Source organism: Anoplopoma fimbria, chromosome 14 (genome assembly GCF_027596085.1).
Source record: "Anoplopoma fimbria isolate UVic2021 breed Golden Eagle Sablefish chromosome 14, Afim_UVic_2022, whole genome shotgun sequence".
NCBI lineage: Eukaryota > Metazoa > Chordata > Actinopteri > Perciformes > Anoplopomatidae > Anoplopoma > Anoplopoma fimbria.
This window is the reverse complement of record NC_072462.1, coordinates 8,501,736-8,521,917: the sequence shown is the minus strand read 5'-3', so window position 1 is coordinate 8,521,917 and position 20,182 is coordinate 8,501,736. Positions and strand designations below refer to the sequence as shown.

Below are 20,182 nucleotides of genomic sequence, written 5' to 3'. Positions count from 1 at the left end.
CGAGAGCTCTGACTCTCAGTGCGAACCTTCTGAATCCAGCTGTGTCCTCTGCACGAATGGAGGGCTCCTCCATTAACTCCGCGATCCGCTGTAGTGACAGCTGGTGAGGCTGACCGTAGTGATTGATCAACGAGGCCATGGTGTCCGAGTAAGGGTACGGTGAGTTGCTGTATGAGTCTGCTATCAGGAGGGCCTCTTCAAACTTGAGGTGGTCACAGAGCACTTGGTATTTAAACCTTTCAGTTGCGTCAGCGGGAAGAATGTTCTCAAGGGCGAGCCTCAGTCTGGCAAACTCTCTTGGATCATCACGTGTGAACTTGGGGATTGACGGCGTTGGGCCCCTGTATGTCCTCTCGTTGCTGCTTGGCAGTGGCAACGATGACCTTAACCCAGATTGTGGATGAAAAGGGTAAGCCTCTGCACTGAGTCGGCCTCGTGGGTGTAGGGAAGGTGCAAATGGCTGTGGCAGACTTCTGTATTGCTCAGCGTCTGGCATGGATAGGGCTGGTGATAGGCGTGCTTCTAGCTGCTGCAGACGTTCTCTGAGCTCCTCCACCAGACCAGAGGTCGCTGGTGGTAGTGCAGGCTGCACCTGTTGGGGCTCTTGGTCATCACTGAAGAAGGCTACTGGTGGGGGAGGCAGCGGCCATTCACCATCTGGCATAACTCTGTCTTGTGGTGCAGACAGGTAGCACGGCTCCCGTGGGTGGTGTGTCGGAGCAGGCTGTAAGGGAGACGGTGGTGGCGGCAACCAGTGGTCCTGTTCTCTTGAACGTGGATGTCGCGTATCAGACCTGTGTCTAGGTGGTGCATGCTGCCTAGAGGGGGGTGGCAATGGCGGCCCGGCGGCCACTTCTCTGTGGTCGAGATTACTCTCTTGTGGATGTTGCAGCAGTGCAGATTGAAATCTGCTGCCACCGTTGCCAATCTGACGATGCCTCATATCCTTCAGTGCCATCAGCAACCTACTATTATCCTCTTGAAGCTGCTGCAGCACATCCAGCACCACAGGTGTGCACTGGTACGGTTGTGGCGTGCTCGAGAACCCAGGCGCTGCAGCTCCTATGCGACTGGGAGACCTTTCTATGAACTCAGCTGAGCGCTGGGTATACTGTAATGGGCGATTGGTGAGGGGCGTCATCTCGGCGAATCCCTCTCTCTCACTGCTCCATTCAGACTCCTCTCTCATCGCGGTGGGGCCTGTGGGGTAGCTTACTGCCTGCGGTAGGATGTAGCCTTCATAATCGTCCATCCATCCAGGTTGGCGCACTTGTCTGCGTGGGCGAGCATCTTCACTTGGGGGAACAAATTCCATATTCACTCCGTAATTATCGAATCCGGCTCGAAGGACCATTTGTTGCAGAGGCTCTATGATAACAGGCTGGTTACTCAAGGTTGCAATCGCGGAGTGTGCATCTGTTAGAATGCACTCCCTATTTCCCCCAACTCTTGGTCTGAATGATGATGCTGGAGACAGAAGTTCAGTTTGCTGCTCTTTAATCCAAGACACACTTGCCTGTGTGTATGTGTGTTAGTATGTTTGGGGTGTGTGTGTGTGTGTGTGTGTGTGTGTGTGTGTGTGTGTGTGTGTGTGTGTGTGTGTGTGTGTGTGTGTGTGTGTGGTTGTTTCTCTGGACGCACACACAGGAATGTAAACTTTGGGCAAACTGTCTCTCTGTGTGGAACATCTAACCTGAACAGATGAAAATATGTCTGACTCATGCTGCTCTCACTCACTACCATAGAGAACAGTAGACCCTAAGCGGCCGAGTCTGCGACAGCGCCCCTAGTGGCTGGGCCCTAAAATAGCCAGTTCTATAGTGTCCTTCAAAACACCCTGTTTTAATCATATGTATATTTCTGTACATATGCATTGAGAGCAACAAAATACAGGAGTCATATTCCTTTTATGTGTTCACACTTACTTGGCCAACAAACCTGATTCTGAATAATAAAAAAAACTACTATGGTTTCTTTCAAAAACATGCTTCCACAAAATAAACACTCACCTTGCCATCTTCTCCGATGCTAAAGACGGTGTTTTCATCGTAGCTGAACTCCACACTGTAAACCTCTCCGTCGTGAGCTCTCCAGCTCATAGCGCTCTCATACCGCTGCATATCTACAGCAGAGGATTCAGAGGACTGTGTGATTTATATGTAAATGTTACAGAAAGTGTCCATGATCAAAAAAATGTAACTATGTTTACACAAAGCAAATTAATGCAATTACACGTCAATATACTGTACTGTACAATATGCTGTTTATGTACTGAGATGGTTCAGTAAGATATTAAAATGGGCAGGAATGATTTAACAGTCTTTGCTGGGAAGAATGATTCTTGTTTTGACTGCTAGTCAGAAAAATACAACGATAGAAAGATGTCACTTCAAGCTCTTGATGCAATTTAGGTCATCTGTCATTATCTTTGAGATTTCATGGTGAAAGTGATCAGAAATGGACAACAGAAGAATCTACAATAAAAATAATCATTGGATGTGTGCCTAATAAACACTGACCAAACAGTCTGATGACTCCGTCAGCAGCTCCGGTCACCAGCAGGTTTCCATTGTGGTTAAAGGCAGTGCAGTTAATGGCTACTGGTTCAGGTTCTAAAGAGAACTGGAGCTGAGAGTCAGACAAAACACTGATTATACTACAGCCGCGGTAATTGAATACACTGGATCTAATGCTAAACATCTAATGCTAAGATGAATTATCATAGGTCCTAATTACATTTGTGTACATATTAGGCTGTTAGTCTTGGTAAGGTTTCTCATCGCTATTGAAGGTGCCAAAGGTGAATATGTACTGTTGTGTTGTGAGAGTTAAATTTAACTTATTTTGTAAAATGTAAACAGTCATAACTCTCCTTCAATCACCTCCAGTAACTGTAACCTGACATCCCCCAAACTCTGCCTATGCACTCAACATTTATAGTAGCCATATGTTAGTGGCCTATGGCCGATGAGGTCATCTCATCCAAAAAACTTCAGCTCCCTTCCTTCCAACTGGCAAGCTGTGAGGAATGGCAGGCTGACAAAACACTCTTCCACCCACTGGTGATATTTCCTTGGATGCTTTAACATTAAAACACTATTGGCGAAATAAAACTCAGAAGAGGCAAAGGTAAGGTGTCCACAAGATCAGATAAAAACGAGAAACCAGCTATGGAGTGTAACAACGAAGCTAATGCCTAATTGCCAAAGCTTGCTTGCTAGCTAGTATACACACTGAGGTTAAAGCGACATGCTCAGATGTAAAGAGAAGCTAAGTTATTTTTGCTAAACACTAACACGAGACAAGATGAACTAGGCTATAGTCTTCCCTGATATAGGGGAATATCAGGGAAGACTTGAAAACCACAACACGAGTCAAGGAAGAGGAGCAGGGGGTTGCCAAAATAAACGAGTGCAACACTGAGTTTGAAGAGACACTCCAACAAATGAAACAGGCACAGAAATCATTACAAAAGTGACAGACTTCGAATCAAGGTTGGCAAAATAATATCCGCATTAAGGAATCCCTAAAGGTGAGGAAGGATATGTCAAGGGGTGACCCTGAATAATGGACTATTTGACCTAAGGAGTCCTATTCTTTAGCCAATCTTAAAGTAGAACTTTGGCAGTGACGGAAAAATGTGGTAATGAAACAAAGGATCATTCATAATTCATAAAAAACATGTCTATTTCACAATCAAAGAATAGGCATTCATGTATTAATCAGAAGATAGCACTGAGGTATCAGCTCACTAGATATATTTTGACTTTATGAACTATTCTCAAAAACAGCTGTGGAGGCACATAGAAAGTGCTGTTTGCCGCGCATATAACAGCTGTTTGCAGTTTGTGTCTCTTTGTTCCGTTGACTGCCCCTTTGCTTCCCTGTCGTTTCCCTTCTGTCTGTGGATTGCTACAATGGCGAAAATGGTATTAGGACCAAAAGTTTTATTTACAACCACGAAAACCGAGCAGGAGAATAAACCGTGTCTCTCTGTTGATCTGCGGTCCGCATCAGTACTGCAGACAGCAACCGCACACGCACACACACAGTACTGTCAAGTATCCATTATTCTGAAACAACAATTGAGCTATAGTCACTCAGTATCTTGGCCAATACTGTTATAGTTTTTACTATTTTCAATTGATACATATCACTTAAACAGAGGGGGAACAATTAACAGAAAAAGTTAATTTATTCTTCGGCCGACGAAAGAAGCTCCACCAAGATCCATACAAAATCAAAAAAAGGAGGTTTTTTTTATAAAGATGAGAGTCTACTGCGACCACGACTGCCCGACAGGTATAATTTGGATAATAAGAAAATAGGCTGAAGCAAGAAGAGCGCTAAGACAGAGAGATGTTCAGTTTCAGACCCCACCGCCCACCAAGCTTAAGGTATTTCTGCATAGTGGTCCTGGGATGTACAATGACACAAGAAAGGCTGCGGATGATCTGCAGGATAACATTTTTTGAAGTCAACTTTTTTTAATATGCTTGTCTTCTCTTTTCTTCATATTTTTTTTAGTTGTTTATATCCAAGTGCAACAGTAATACGTTTCTGGTTGGAATGGGTCATTGAAGAAACAAAGTACATGCACAGGAATATAGGGTGATATCACTTGATGTGAATGGGTTACTTATTAAAGTGAAAAGAAGCAGTAAGTTATTGCTGAAATGAAAGGGGTAAAAATAAAAGTAATATTTTGTCAAGAGACACATTTATTCTACCCAGGGCATGGAAAACAAAAAAAATGTATAATAGATCGTTTATCAAAAGATATTCAATGTACTGACCCAAGAGTCATTAGGAAACTTAATCTGTGAGGGAAATGGGAATATCCAAATACGACAAAAACTCGACTCTAACAACTTACACAAAGTAGGAGAAACAGAAATTCGCTGTTTATGCAGAAAGTGTTGAAGAAACCTGGCATGATAGGTGTTCCGAGGGACCAACCCCCCAGAAAAGAAATTTATTCATTACTCCCATCGCCCCACAAAATACTCCAGGTTTGATTATTTTTAAGTTTTTATTATTTTTTTCCAGTGCTCCTCAGATTTTTTTTAACTACACTTTTAAAGAGGGTCAGATTCCCCAATTGTGGAATGAAGTGTGTGGCAGTGGGCGTGGTCTGCGCTCAGCTGCAGGGGAGAGAGGTGTGGGAGTGGTTCATGGGAACAGTGCCGTTGTGAGTTCAATCAACACAGCTGTAATGTGGTGCTAATTATGCCAAATCTATTTAAGCAGTAGCAGACTGGAGTTCTGGGGGAACAGTCACACACGCGGAACGAGGACTGAGACGAGAGCGTAAAGCCATCAGAGTGGTGGCGTTCCGGGAACGGTGGACCGAGTGGGCCCGAGAAGCCGGGCAGCGAAGCGGAGGGCACGACGGTCCGCATTTTGTGTTGTATTTTGAAGGAAATAAATATACCATTGTTGAACTTACCTGCTGAAGCCGTATCTGTGTTGGGGAGAACCTACGGTAGTCGAGTCGGCTACACTGGCGCCTGAAGAGGGACCTCAACACGGGGATGACGGAGCTGCAGACACAGCCGGTGGCGGCGTTGGCCCAGATGCTGGGGGAGATCGCGGCCATGCACCAGCAACAGGCAGAGGTGAACCGGCGGCAGATGGAGGCACTCCACAGCCAGGCGGAGATGCAGACCCGGGTCCTGGAGAGCCTGCTGTCCCGGTCGGGGGCGGCGGCTCCACCCCCTCCGTCACCGCTCACGGGCATCGCGCTCCACAAAATGTCCGCGGAAGACGACCCACAGACCTTCCTGGAGATGTTCGAGGGGACGGCGGCGGCGTGCGGGTGGCCGGCAGCGGCGTGGTCCGTGCGCCTGCTCCCCTTGCTGTCAGGGAGGCCCAAACTGCGGCGCTCGGCCTGCCAGCGTCCTCGCGGGGAAATTTCCAGGACATGAAAAAAAGCCGTCCTTGATAGGACGGGTTTCTCCCCCGAGGACCACCGTCGCCGGTTCCGGGGCACGAAATGGACACCCACCGACCGTCCTTTCGTGTATGCCCAGAAGCTGAGGGACGCGGCTAACAGGTGGCTACAGCCAGGGGAGTCTTATGGTGAGCAGAAGATGCTGGAGAGGATCACTATTGAACAGTTTGTGGAGGGCCTCCCGACTGGGACGTCGGAATGGGTGCGGTGCCACCGACCTGGGGACTTGGGGACGGCCATTATCCTCGCGGAGGATCACCTCGCCGTCCACCCCGGGGACAGGGAGCAGAGGGGTGGACATCAGCGCCTGTCCGACCGACTCCTGCTCCTCGCAGGAAGTTCCTCACCTCAGCCTCCCTCCATCGCCCCCCACAAGCTCACTCATTTCAACCTTGCAATAACCCTCCCTCTGTTTCCTCCCATCGCCAGGCTCCAGCTGCTACAGGCGCTGTTCCCAACCCAGAGGGGGCCCCTCAGGCATCAGAGCAGGAGTGTTGGAGGTGTGGGCAGCCCGGTCACTTCCGCAGAGAATGTCCACTGATGGAGGTCGGCCAGGTGATCCGGGTTGCCGGCCCGCCAGCACCCTCCTCCGGTCCGGGGGACATACAGCGTTCCGGTAAGGATTCAAGGGGGTGTACACCAGGCTATGGTGGACTCGGGCTGTACACAGTCCATGGTCCACCAGAACTTGGTTCGGCCCGGGGCGTTGGTAGAGGCAAAGTGGGTGGAGATAAGGTGTGTGCATGGGGATGTTCACAGATATCCTGTTGTGTCAGTTGAAATTAAACACAGGGGCAAAACGCATAGAATTAGGGCTGCGGTTAGCTCCCGCCTTGCACACCCACTGATTTTAGGCACGGATTGGTCTGGGTTCCATACGTTAGTGGGGCAATGTGTGGGTGTGCGATCGCGACCGGCAGGGACATGTGGGATGTGTGCTGTGCTCAGTGGTGATGCGAGGTTGTCCGACGCTGCTGAAGGGGAGGGGGAACCGGTGGTGCCGTCACAAGGGGCCCCGCAGGTTCCCGAAATACACTCCATGGAAGATTTTCCACTGGAGCAGTCTCGTGACAATACTCTACGCTTTGCCTTCGACCAAGTGATACAAATTGATGGTCACATGGTACACACTGACACACCACCGACATACCCACACTTTTCATTGGTTAGGGATAGACTGTATAGAGTGAGTCGTGACACTCAGACTGGTGAAGATATTACCCAATTGTTGGTGCCGGAAAGCCGTCGGGAAATGGTTTTCCGGGCGGCTCACTATAACCCAATGGCTGGTCACATGGGGTATGACAAAACACTAGACCGGATAATGGCCCGATTCTATTGGCCTGGGATTCGGGGAGTTGTGCGCCGTTGGTGTGCCTCTTGCCCTGAATGCCAACTGGTAAACCAACCGGCCATCCCAAGAGCCCCATTGCCACTAATTGAGGTCCCGTTTGAGCGCATTGGCATGGACCTCATCGGGCCATTTCACCGGAGCACTCGAGGATATCGCTTTGTGTTAGTTCTGGTGGACTACGCAACGCGATATCCTGAAGCGGTGCCGCTGCGCACTATCTCTGCAAAGAGTGTTGCGCAGGCACTGTTTCAGGTCATCTCCCGAGTTGGAATCCCGAAAGAGATTCTGACCGACCAGGGCACCTCGTTTATGTCACGCACATTAAGGGAACTATACGGTTTATTGGGCGTCAAGGCAATTCGGACTAGCGTTTACCACCCACAGACCGATGGCCTTGTTGAGCGCCTGAATAAAACCTTGAAGTCCATGATCCGTAAGTTCATACACGATGATGTCGGAAATTGGGATAAGTGGCTTGACCCTCTGTTGTTTGCAGTGCGGGAGGTGCCCCAGGCCTCCACAGGATTTTCTCCCTTTGAGCTGCTGTTTGGCAGAAAACCACGTGGGGTTCTGGACCTAGTTAAGGAAAACTGGGAGGAGGGTCCGAGCCCAAGCAAAAACGAGATTCAATACGTCCTGGACCTGAGAGCAAAACTCCACACACTGGGGCAATGTTCACGGGAGAATTTGCTCAGGGCCCAGGAGCGTCAACAACGCCTGTACAACAGAGGGGCTAGGCTGAGACAATTTGCACCGGGAGATAAAGTACTTGTATTACTTCCCTCTTCCAGCTCCAAACTGCTCGCTAAGTGGCAAGGGCCCTTTGTGGTCACACAGCGAGTGGGCGATGTAGACTATGAGGTTGTGCGTTCTGACAGGGTAGGGGCAACACAAATTTACCACCTCAACCTCCTCAAAGCATGGAGAGAGGCAGAGCCTGTTTGTCTGGTGAATACCGTGAAAGAGAGGGATGAGTTGGGGCCTGAGGTGCCAAATTCCACCAATCCAGCCTCGCTCCGTTGTGAAGACCATCTCACTCAGTCCCAGAGAGCAGATGTGGCTGCGTTGCAGCAGCGCTTTGCTGATGTGTTCTCCCCTCTGCCAGGACGCACCAACCTTATACAACACCATGTTGAAACTCGCCCAGGCGTGACAGTACGATCACGGCCTTATCGGTTGCCTGAACACAAAATAGGTAGTTCAGAAAGAATTGAAAGCTATGCTGGAGATGGGGGTAATAGAAGAGTCCAATAGTGCCTGGTGTAGCCCCATTGTTCTGGTTGTCAAGAAGGATGGGTCTATACGGTTCTGTGTGGACTACCGCAAGGTGAATGACGAGTCACGGTTTGATGCCTATCCAATGCCCCGGGTCGACGAGCTCCTGGACCGGCTCGGCACTGCTCGGTTTTTCACGACACTGGATCTGACCAAGGGCTACTGGCAGATTCCCTTGTCTCCAGAGTCCAGGGAAAAGACGGCTTTCTCCACTCCATACGGATTGTACCAATTCGTCACACTTCCTTTCGGGCTGTTCGGTGCCCCAGCCACATTCCAACGTCTCATGGACCGGGTACTGCGTCCACACGCTGCTTATGCTGCCGCCTACCTGGATGATGTTATCATCCACAGCAACAGCTGGGCGGAGCACATGCAGCGGGTGTCCGCTGTGCTTGAGTCTATGAGACAGGCTGGGCTCACCGCCAACCCGAAGAAGTGTGCGGTTGGATGGAGGGAGGTACGGTATCTGGGGTACCACTTGGGTGGAGGGCAGGTTCGTCCCCAGGTTGACAAGACAGCAGCGATTGCAGCCTGCCCGAGGCCCAAGACCAAAAAAGAGGTGAGGCGGTTCTTGGGGCTGGCAGGGTATTACCGGCGGTTCATCCCCAACTTCGCCGACCTAACCAGCCCCGACTGACCTGACTCGAAAGGGTGCCTCAGATCCGGTCAGTGGACGGAGCAGTGCCAGCTGGTGCTTGAGAGGGTAAAACAGGCCCTCTGTGGGGAACCTCTTCTCCACACACCTAACTTCTCTCTCCCTTTTATCCTGCAGACTGATGGCTCGAACAGGGGGCTGGGGGCCGTTTTGTCCCAGGAGGTGCAGGGGATCGACCGCCCAGTGCTTTACATCAGCCGGAAGCTGTCCGAGAGGGAGTCTCGCTACAGCACAGTGGAGAAGGAAGGCCTGGCGATCCGGTGGGCGGTCGATGCCCTGCGTTACTACCTCCTGGGACGCCCATTCACCCTCTATTCGGACCATGCCCCTCTACAGTGGCTCCACCGCATGAAGGATGCCAACGCCCGGATCACTCGGTGGTATCTGGCGTTGCAGCCTTTTAAATTCAAAGTGGTCCATAGGCCGGGGTGCAGATGGCTGTGGCAGACTTCCTTTCCCGCTCACAGGTGGGGGGGTAGGCTAGGCCGGACGGCTCCCCGGCCTAAGTCGGGCGGTGGAGGTGTGTGGCAGTGGGCGTGGTCTGCGCTCAGCTGCAGGGGAGAGAGGTGTGGGAGTGGTTCATGGGAACAGTGCCGTTGTGAGTTCAATCAACACAGCTGTAATGTGGTGCTAATTATGCCAAATCTATTTAAGCAGTAGCAGACTGGAGTTCTGGGGGAACAGTCACACACGCGGAACGAGGACTGAGACGAGAGCGTAAAGCCATCAGAGTGGTGGCGTTCCGGGAACGGTGGACCGAGTGCGCCCGAGAAGCCGGGCAGCGAAGCGGAGCGCACGACGGTCCGCATTTTGTGTTGTATTTTGAAGGAAATAAATATACCATTGTTGAACTTACCTGCTGAAGCCGTATCTGTGTTGGGGAGAACCTACGGTAGTCGAGAGTCGGCTACAAAGTGGTAATATCAATAATTCCTGAAGAAGGCAAGGACAAGGGAAAATGCAGATCACATTTCTAATTTAAATACAGACTATAAACTATTTGCATCAATTATTGACAAAAGGGATTGAACATTTGTCTCTGAACTAATAAATGTACCAGACCATACAGTGATAAGTTCAGGATAATATGAAAGCTGCAAGAAGCGACGAATGGGCCTTTGCCCCTTGTGCATGTCGGGGTTACAGGCTGGATGCTGTTCAAAGTGCCTGGTGCTGGAAATTAAATATTGAAAATGTTGTACTATGGGGAGCTACAGAACAAACATTAATCACAAGTAATGTTGCTGTAGGTCATGTGTAGACTACAACATGCAAATTTCGTCAATATTTCAAATCGCATGATCTTTGTCACATGAAGCTGATTCCTGTCAGTAGGTGGCGTTATGACAATAACTCAATAAGGGTGTGTAGATGCCTTCAGGTTTGAACTCTTATCCAGCGGGTGTAATTTGGGGCAGATCGGAACAAGTAAATTTAAGTTACAAAAGCTTCCTATTTCATGGAGAAACGTGAATTTCCCACCTTGCCAGAGCAAAGCTGTTTCACGAAATCCAAAAAGCTCTACTATAAAGCATAATCAATGTCTTGAGATTTTAAATGATTTAGTTTCAATAAATTCCTTACCTGTAAATTGCCTAAAATTATACATTGTCACATAATCTGGAATCGACTATTCCTTTGCAATTTAATGTCACAATAGCCGGCAGGTTATGCCAACCAAATTTGAAAGAAAGTAGGAGTTCCAAAAGCTTAGTAGAGCATCTGAGCAACTATGTCCCAACTATGTCCCAACTCATCAAGGGGTGCTATGGCCCTTTCTAAACATGCAAGAACCCAAGCATTAAATATTCTCCCAATGTTCGAACTCTTTGATGTGAGTGCAAAGTTTGATACGTTTTATAGCATAGCAGGGGTCTCAAAAATGCGGTTAAATGCTAAAAGTGATTAGGGGGCTCTATAACGCTGACGTGCCAAACTCAAGGGCATTTCCTTGACCATGTTTCTTGCTTGGCACTGGAAATGACATCTTACGCATTTTTCAAATTAAAGGTTCGTCCTTCCACAATGTAGCGCTAGAGAACACACATAAAATATATTGTGATAATCTGTATCAGGGGTAATCAATTTGTACAAGAGGCAACTTTCCTGGAGGATGTGTTTTGGACTGAATCAGCTTTTTTTATTATTCCTTTCCAGCAAGATGTCTCACATTTGTATTTTTTTATGTTTGCAAATTATGGCCAAAATAAGGAATAGTAATGCCCCATGATTATTATGCACCAACAATCCTTTTTATGAGTTATTATCAGACAGAAAACCGTGGTATGGTGACGGGTTGTCCCGTTTTTCTTCAATCTTGGTGTTCCGAGTTCCAAGAAATATCTGTAAATCTCTCAAATGTTCTCTTTTCAACAGTCACTACCGAATTGTAATAATAATAATTGATATAATATAATACACGTTTTCAGCGCTTACATAGACTTTTTCATGTTCAGTCCAACTCCTATTACCTAACACGAAATAAAAAAAAGAAACAAACACCACACATCTGAACTCAACACTGATTTTGGCAGTAATCAATGTGACTTTGTCAAGGCTGTTGCTATAGCGCTTGCGGCTCTTTTCGACAGGTCTTTTCTAATTAAGCCATTAAGCTGGCAGGCCACGGACTGACAAATACCTTGTGTTTTGTTTAAAGGGTGTATGTGCTGTTTTTTATAGGCCTATATAAGAGCAAATTTGTTTTCATGAGCTTTAGCTGCAATGTGATTATTGCATCTTTTGTAGCCATTTTGTTTCATTTAAAAAGGGAGGTTTTTGAAGTCCTTTTTTTTCTGCTCTCGATATGCCAGGTGTAGTTTTGACCAGTGAATGATCCTTGCCTCATTGCGTCGTTTTATTCCAAAAGTAAGGAAAGCACGCTACGGTGTGCATAATGCATGAACCCAGTGAAGTGAAGAAAACATAGGCGCAAAGAGTCAGCTGACATTTCATTGGTCAAAAGTACATCTGGGATTCTATTGGTTGGGGAATTTAGATAGGGTTACTGCACAAAATATCCAAGGGCAAAGTAGGGAATCCGAGAACAGTTGTTTCATGTATATATATATATACATATATGAAGAAAATTATGAAAAAAGCCTTTTGTGTCTTCAGATCGAGATGTGTGAAGTCTGATAAATGTCCTCAAGTGAGTCAGTGGTATCTGGAGATAAACACTACAAATTTGAAAATGAAAAGAGCTATGGGTGTATAGTTATTAAGTAGACCTCTGTAGCCCGCTCCTCATCTCTGCTGCAGGCTAGAAGCTCCAAGCTAAATTAGCCACTACTAGTATAACAAACCCCATTATCCAACCTGATGATGAGCAGTCGAGTTGGATTGTTGGAAATCTGGGTGCTTGGTTTTGAAAAGGCAGAAGAATGTGTGGAATAAAAAAGGCAATATCTCTGCTTCTGGTGACACTTGGAGAGTTAAGGCGAAATGAGTGGACTGGAGGAGTCTGGTTGAGTACTTTTTTAACTGCTAGCGCTGCTCTGATGCAGTAACTTATCACCTAAATAACTAGAACTGAACAGACTTGTCAAGAAGGCCAGCTGTATCCTGGCATGTACACCAGATCCAGTGGAAGTGGTGGGAGGGAGGAGAATGATGGTTAATCTGTTAACCCTGATGGAAAACATCTCCCACCACATGCAGGACACTCTGGCAGCACTGTGCAGCTCCTTCAGCCACCGGCTGCTTCTACCGCGGTGTGGGACAGGGAGGTACCGCAGTGGCTTCCTTCCTGCCGCTGTCGGGCTGCACAACCAACACTGCCCCAAGTCGACCAACAACTGACAATTCCTCATTCATTTATCCATTTATGTGCAATATCAATCCAATACATCCACTGTGCAATATAAATAATCTGTGCAATCCACTGTGCAATATTAACAATAATTCTGTCCGGTTATATCATATTTTAGTTGTTCTTGTTTTAAAAAAATGTTTTACGTTATTTTACTTATTTATTATACTTTTACTGTGTGATTACTTATGTATTATACTTGCTTTGATCTTGTTTAACTACTTGTGTCTCTTATCTTTTTGTGTGTACTATCCAGTCTGCTGCTGTAATCCTCCAAATGTCCCTGTTGTGAGATAATAAAGGATTATTTTATCTTATCTTATTTTACTGAACTAGCTGGTTAATTACCTGTTGTTTGACAGTCTTGGTGTCCCAGAGCAGCAGCTGTCCAGACACCGGTATAGGAAGTCGAGGTGAAGATTCTACACTTCCAGATCGACTGAGAGCTGCAGCTGAACAGACAAACGAGGAACCGCTGGGACTGCAGGCTAACGACAGGATACTAAGAGACAGAGCAGGGACATATTATCAAAATTTGTACTTCACAACAAACATGCTACATGACAAAATGAAAAACTCAAGCATGTGGTTTTTAAGACTCCCGTTTATTTCAGTCTACATTGTCAAGTTAAAGTTCCAGTATATAACTCCCCCTAAAACTGCATTATTAGATGGAATCAGTATCAGAAATAGGTTATTGCCATGAAACTTGGTACAGACATTCATGTACTTCACAGGATGAATAGTAATGACTTTGGTAACCCCTTGTTCATGAGGTGGCAACAAAGTTAGAATATATATATTTTTTTATTTATCCAAAATTTGGTTTATGACCCCAAAAACCTGCTGAATTTATGCCATTTCAACTAGGCTAAGCTTTACTTTATTAAAATTAGGAAATACTACCATGCTAAAATGCTAATTTAAGATAGCGAATATGGTAGATATTATTAAACAAGGCCTTGGACTCTGTAGGAGAGGGGTATCAAACTGTAATCCTCCGGGACATAGTCATAGTCCCCCCCTCCTTCCCACAAAATGATGCCAAAAATATATTATTGGGCCTTTTTTTGTTGTTTTATACCAATGTAAACTACCCCTTCATATACAATTGAAAAAAAAACACATTATTAAAAAATGTATTAACTTTGAACTCAAAATAATGGCAAAATCTCAGCAAAGTATTTTGCATAAGGCCAAGAAAGATGCTGATGCTGCAGTTGAAGCACGTTATGCTGTGAGTGGGATACGCCAAACCAGGAAAGCCATTCACAGAGGGGCAATTTCTAAAGGATTGCATGTTGCATGTTGCTGTTATTCTAAATCTAGATCTTGATCATCAATAGTTCTCTATTGGAAAACACAGTAGCACAGCAGAGTAACGAGGTAGCAAGTGACATTTATGATCAGTCACGATAGAGGTTTCACTGCATACTATATGGAGCTTGACGAAAGCCTACAGACAAAAACGACAATGTTCAGCTAGCCACTTTCATCATGTGTATAAATGACCAAATCAAATTGATGGAAGAGTTTCTGAGTCTGTGTCCTCTAAACGGCGGAACCAAAGAACATATCTCAGGAGCTGTGCCACATGATTTTTAGGTAAGAACAGAGGTGAAGAAATTCATGGAAGATGGCAGAATGGATGTTCCTGAACTTGATGATCCAAGATGGGTTATGGACCTTGCATTCATAGTAGGCATAAAACAGTAGCTGAACATCCTTAACCTGAAGCTCCAGGGCCCTGGTCATCTTATCACAGCAGCTTCAAAAAATGTTAAATTCTTGTCCACAAAATTGAAACTGAGGATAAGAAAATCAGCTTTCTGCAAACAATCTCAGTCATTACACAGCATGCAGATCTCTTGTGGAGGAGGTCACAGCATTCAGTGGTTATGAATATGCCTCTGCTATTGAAAACCCACTGCAGGAGTTTGATCAGCGTTTTGCTGACTTCAGGGCACGTCGGTGCATTTTCCAGCTGTTTTCAGACCCCTTCTCAGCTGATGTGGAGAGTGTCCCAAGTATGTTGCATATGGAACTTATTGACTTGCAGTGCAATAGTGAGCTAAAAGCCAAATTCAGTGAGGCACATGGAAAAGCAGACACGACTTGACAATTTATGAGAGAATTGCCTCAATCCTTCTCTGAGCTGTCCAGGATTAGTGATGCCCATCTTGAAGCTGTACTCAGGGTTTCAACTGTGAGGTCACAGTTAAAAGCCATCAGGGCAAAGGTGTCTCAGCTGTGTGAGCAGAAGTACTGCCAGGTGTATTTCAAGAAAACGAATAAAGCACAAATGTATTCAGGTAATGTATTTGTTATTTCAGTGCTAGATATGATATTTAAATAAAGCAAGGGGAATGTGGGGCACCGTTTAAAAATAGTATAAATGTATACAACCTGCTGTTTACATTTCTTTTGTTAAGTATGATGAAAATATACAAGTCAGACATATTGTGCTTTCTTGAACATTGAAGTGGCCTTCCCATGAGATGACAATACCAGCAGTGGCCCCAAGCCAATTTGAGTTTGAAATTATAATTTTTGTACATTTAAAAATAAAATGCATCAACTGCTGCACTTTGTGAGAAAATGAAGATGCTAGCTCTATGAAGAACATAGGCTCTTGTAAACATTTTTGTGCCGATGTGAAGGATAAACAATATTTTATCATAAGCACATTGGTTGTATGGATATAAATGGTGATGACAGTACAAAAGCATGATAAAGACACCTTGACAATGTTTCAAGACGGGTCTGGTGAGATGGTTTAATATCCTGTACTCAAATTGATTTGGTTGGCAAAATATTTAGCCAAATATAGGTATTAGAGATTTTTTTGTGCAGTGAAATTACATGCAAAGTCGATGCAAAGAGGCAAACAGTTTTGAATTCACGCTGGGTGAATAGATCACAAATACGCATTAACGTGAGTTCAAATGTTTCAACTTAAGCATAAAGTTTGTGAGATGCCGTGTCACGAAAGCCTATCAGCAATGAGAATCTCCTGATGTCAAAGAGAATCAGTACATACTCATAGACACAGTCTTTGGGCACCCTCAGCTCTACAATTCAATGTCATAACTTTACAGAGACAGAACAAATAAGGAGAGGGTTTCGAGAAAAGTGAGCAAAGCCATAGGAGTACATGGTAAGTTGTGAAAATATATTAAAAAAAATTTAATTTATAAATCATTTATTTGAATAAACTTTGCAGTCCACTAGGAACACGCTGAGTTTGCTATGGTCTCTCTACTGGTTATTGTACTGTTTACAAACATGTCCGGGGATCCAGCACGCAGCTATTGTTTGTGAAGTACTTGCAAAGCCTTGAGCATTTAACCTTAGACTGAAGCTATGGACAGCGCCACAGCTTTGGCAAACTTCCAGCATGGTACCAGTGTCAAAGACCCACAACCCCAACGACCTCAACAGATATAGGCGAGTGGCACTGATATCGAATATGATGAAGACCCCGCAGAGGCTGGTCCTTGTCCATCTCCTCCCTCTATTTAGCCCATCAATGGACCTGCTACAGTTTGCCTATCCATCTGGCATTGGGGGTTGATGCTGTTATCTACCTTCTACATAGATGCCTAACTCATTTGGAAAAGGCTGGATTTGGACCATTAACCCTGATGGAAAACAAGGCTGGATTTCTCAAGTGTCTTAAACACCATACAGCCCACGCGTTTGAAGGACAAGTTGGAGCACACAGGGGTGGACCAGCACCTCACAGCATGGATCTTGGACGACTTCCCCAACCAACCGTAGTATGTGAGGATACAGGACAAGGTGCATGTGCAAACACTCTTCTCCGGTATCAGTGAATATCCAGGGAATGGAAATTGAGATGGTGAAATCTTTCAACTACCCGGATGTTCACCTGAACAATACACTGGGCTGGACAGACAATAGAAAAGCACTTTACAAAAATCTCATGGAGTAACCTGCTGGGGCAGCAGCATCTTGACTGCTGACAGGGAGAGACTTAACAGACTAGTAAAGAAGGCCAGCTTGGGTGGGACAAAGTGGTGGGACAAAGTAAATGGTAAATATTAATAGACTTGTACTTGTATAGTGTCTTCTGACCACTTAAAGTAAGTTAACACTACAACTCATTCATCCTTTTGCACCCATTCATACACTGATGGCAGGAGCTACCCTGCAAGGTGCCACCTGCCTATCAGGACTATCTGACCATTCATACCCATTCCAACACCGCAGGCACAGCCTACGATGGCATTTATGGGTCGAGTGCCCAAGGACACATCGACATGGACAAGCGGAACCTGGGATCAAACTGCCGACCATCTGATTGAAGGAAGATTCGCTCCTCCACTGAGCCACAGTAGCAAAGGAGATGAGGACTAAGTTATTATCCCGTTTGGAGAACATGTCCCAACCCATGCAGGACAATCTGATCATTCTGGTAGCTCTAGGTCACCGCTTGGCACCATGGTATGGATTGGATGATCGCTCTGTCTCAAGAGGCAGGGGCAATGGGCACACTGCCCAGTCTGGGCTGTCCTCTCCAGGCTTGGCTCATAAGAGAGACAGGCTGTAGAGTGCTGGCCTGTCTGTACAGGTTGTGTAGCTAGATTGGCATCCACAAGGCAAAGTAGAAAGAATTACACCGCTGTTGCAAAAAAAAGACTGTAGATCCCCCGTCATTCTCTCCATTTTGCATTGTTTGGTGGATAGAGGGCTCTCGTATGTCGTAAGTGGGAACTGCCATTGGTGCGCGAGGCATTGGTGAATGGTCCCTTTGAGCTATTGCACGCTCCACTCTGAAGGCACTGTCTTTCAAGACAGCTGCTTGCACATAGTTCAGCTCAGAGAGAATGTGGACTAACCAACCTGCCAGAGCACAGCAGTGGCTTGTTGCTCTGTGGCAACCCTTTGACCAAATCTCTCCCTTGTTCCAAAGACCTTAAGGAGTTATTTTAGGTCACCAAAAAACACTGAGCAGCTCGTCATGTTCTTCTGGGACGGTGAAGCCCACCTGGAAGGATGGCTTTGTAAGTGCATTTCCAAAGCCAATAGGCAGGTGGGTAGAGAGCCTCTCACGCTGATTTCTTGCACACTCTACATGTAGCCAGTGTAGGCGGCTTTGTTCCGTGGGTTGAGTTTTCAGGACACATGTACAATGGCGCCATGGTCAAAGACCTGTCTGTACAATATTGTAACCTACGTTCCTGATACTCAGGTCATTGTGTTACAAAGTCTTTTTGTCAGCTGGGTGGAACAGGAAATGATCCTGAGATGTGTGTATGTATATATATATATATATATATATATATATATATATATATATATATATATATGTTTATGTTACATTGGTGCATTTTGGATGTTAGATTAACTATTGTGCTTAGCTGCATGTCAATAAAGAGAACAGTCTATTTTGAAAAAGGTACCTCAATATTGGAAAATATGTGTAACCAATTGTAACAAACTGTAATACAGTACAGTAGACAGAAAAGCCGGTTTACCGTTGATGAGTTTCGTCGATGTTCATCTCATAAAGATTCTTCTTGGCATCTGTATCATACAGCCGCACCGTTCCAACACCACTGCCTAGTAACAACTGACCACACACAGTTTTTATTACTCAGAGGGACCTTTCATTAACTTACATACATTCCCCTGTGACACTAACCTTCACTATAAAGTACTACATGTCTTAGCCTACGGCTTACCTAAACCAAGAACCCTTAAATATTGTCCTTAAATGGGAGGCAATTCACATTATGTGTCATTTGTGGAATGTGATCCCCAGAAGACTTCTTAGTGTATCTCACAGGGCAGTTTTACTAATGACATGACTTCAGTTTTTTGCATATAATTTCCTTTGTGTTACATGGTATTCATACTTATATATTTGATTTCATTTTAGCTTTCTGGCCTTGCATGTGTAGGTGCCATGCTGTAATCAATCTGTACAAATAGAAATCTGATTAATGCTGTCAATGTCCCTATACTTGTTCGTACCAGTCTGTCTGGTTTGGTGGCCCACTCCAAAGACAGCAGAGGAGACTTGGACATGATGGTGGCTTTGGTCTGCATGATGGGGTTAAATGACCACACCTGAGGAAAAGAAGGATGGAGGCTTTATTATGTACTTCACAACAAGAAGTATATAATACAAACAAGTATTATATACAGTGGGTACGGAAAGTATTCAGACCCCTTTAAATTTTTCACCCTTTGTTTCATTGCAGACATTTGCTAAAATCGACGAAGTTCATTTTTTTTTCTCATTAATGTACACTCAGCAACCCATCTTGACAGAAAAAAACAGAAATGTAGAAATTTTTGCAAATTTATAAAAAAAAATAAAAATGAAATATCACATGGTCATAATTGGTCGTATTCAGACCCTTTGCTCAGTATTGAGTAGAAGCACCCTTTTGAGCTAGTACAGCCATGAGTCTTCTTGGGAATGATGCAACAAGTTTCTCACACCTGGATTTGGGGATCCTCTGCCATTCTTCCTTGCAGATCCTCTCCAGTTCTGTCAGGTTGGATGGTGAACGTTGGTGGACAGCCATTTTCAGGTCTCTCCAGAGATGCTCAATTGGGTTCTGGCTGGGCCAGTCAGGAATGGTCACAGACTTGTTCCGAAGCCACTCCTTTGTTATTTTAGCTGTGTGCTTTGGGTCATTGTCTTGTTGGAAGGTGAACCTTCGGCCCAGTCTGAGGTCCTGAGCACTCTGGAGGAGGTTTTCTTCCAGGATATCTCTGTACTTGGCCGCATTCATCTTTCCTTCAATTGCAACCAGTCGTCCTGTCCCTGCAGCTGAAAAACACCCCCATAGCATGATGCTGCCACCACCATGTTTCACTGTTGGGATTGTATTGGGCAGGTGATGAGCAGTGCCTGGTTTTCTCCACACATACCGCTTAGAATTAACGCCAAAAAGTTCAATCTTGGTCTCATCAGACCAGAGAATCTTATTTCTCATAGTTTGGGAGTCCTCCATGTGTTTTTTGGCAAACTCTATGCGGGCTTTCATATGTCTTGCACTGAGGAGAGGCTTCCGTCGGGCCACTCTGCCATAAAGCCCCGACTGGTGGAGGGCTGCAGTGATAGTTGACTTTGTGGAACTTTCTCCCATCTCC

The 20,182-nt window shown here is 45.6% G+C and overlaps 1 protein-coding gene across 3 annotated transcripts in view; it reads right to left on the bottom strand.

The window, feature by feature from the left end:
- The window catches only part of wdr91 (WD repeat domain 91), a 41,797-nt gene that overhangs the window by 7,859 nt on the left and 13,756 nt on the right, over window positions 1–20,182 (bottom strand). For all 3 annotated transcript variants that reach the window (XM_054612351.1, XM_054612350.1, XM_054612352.1), the window contains 5 exons: window positions 19,052–19,147; window positions 18,553–18,647; window positions 13,400–13,553; window positions 2,520–2,628; window positions 2,010–2,122 (listed from right to left, as the gene is read on the bottom strand). In XM_054612351.1, the coding sequence (XP_054468326.1) occupies window positions 2,010–2,122; window positions 2,520–2,628; window positions 13,400–13,553; window positions 18,553–18,647; window positions 19,052–19,147 (567 nt within the window). The remainder of the gene's footprint in view (window positions 1–2,009; window positions 2,123–2,519; window positions 2,629–13,399; window positions 13,554–18,552; window positions 18,648–19,051; window positions 19,148–20,182) is intronic.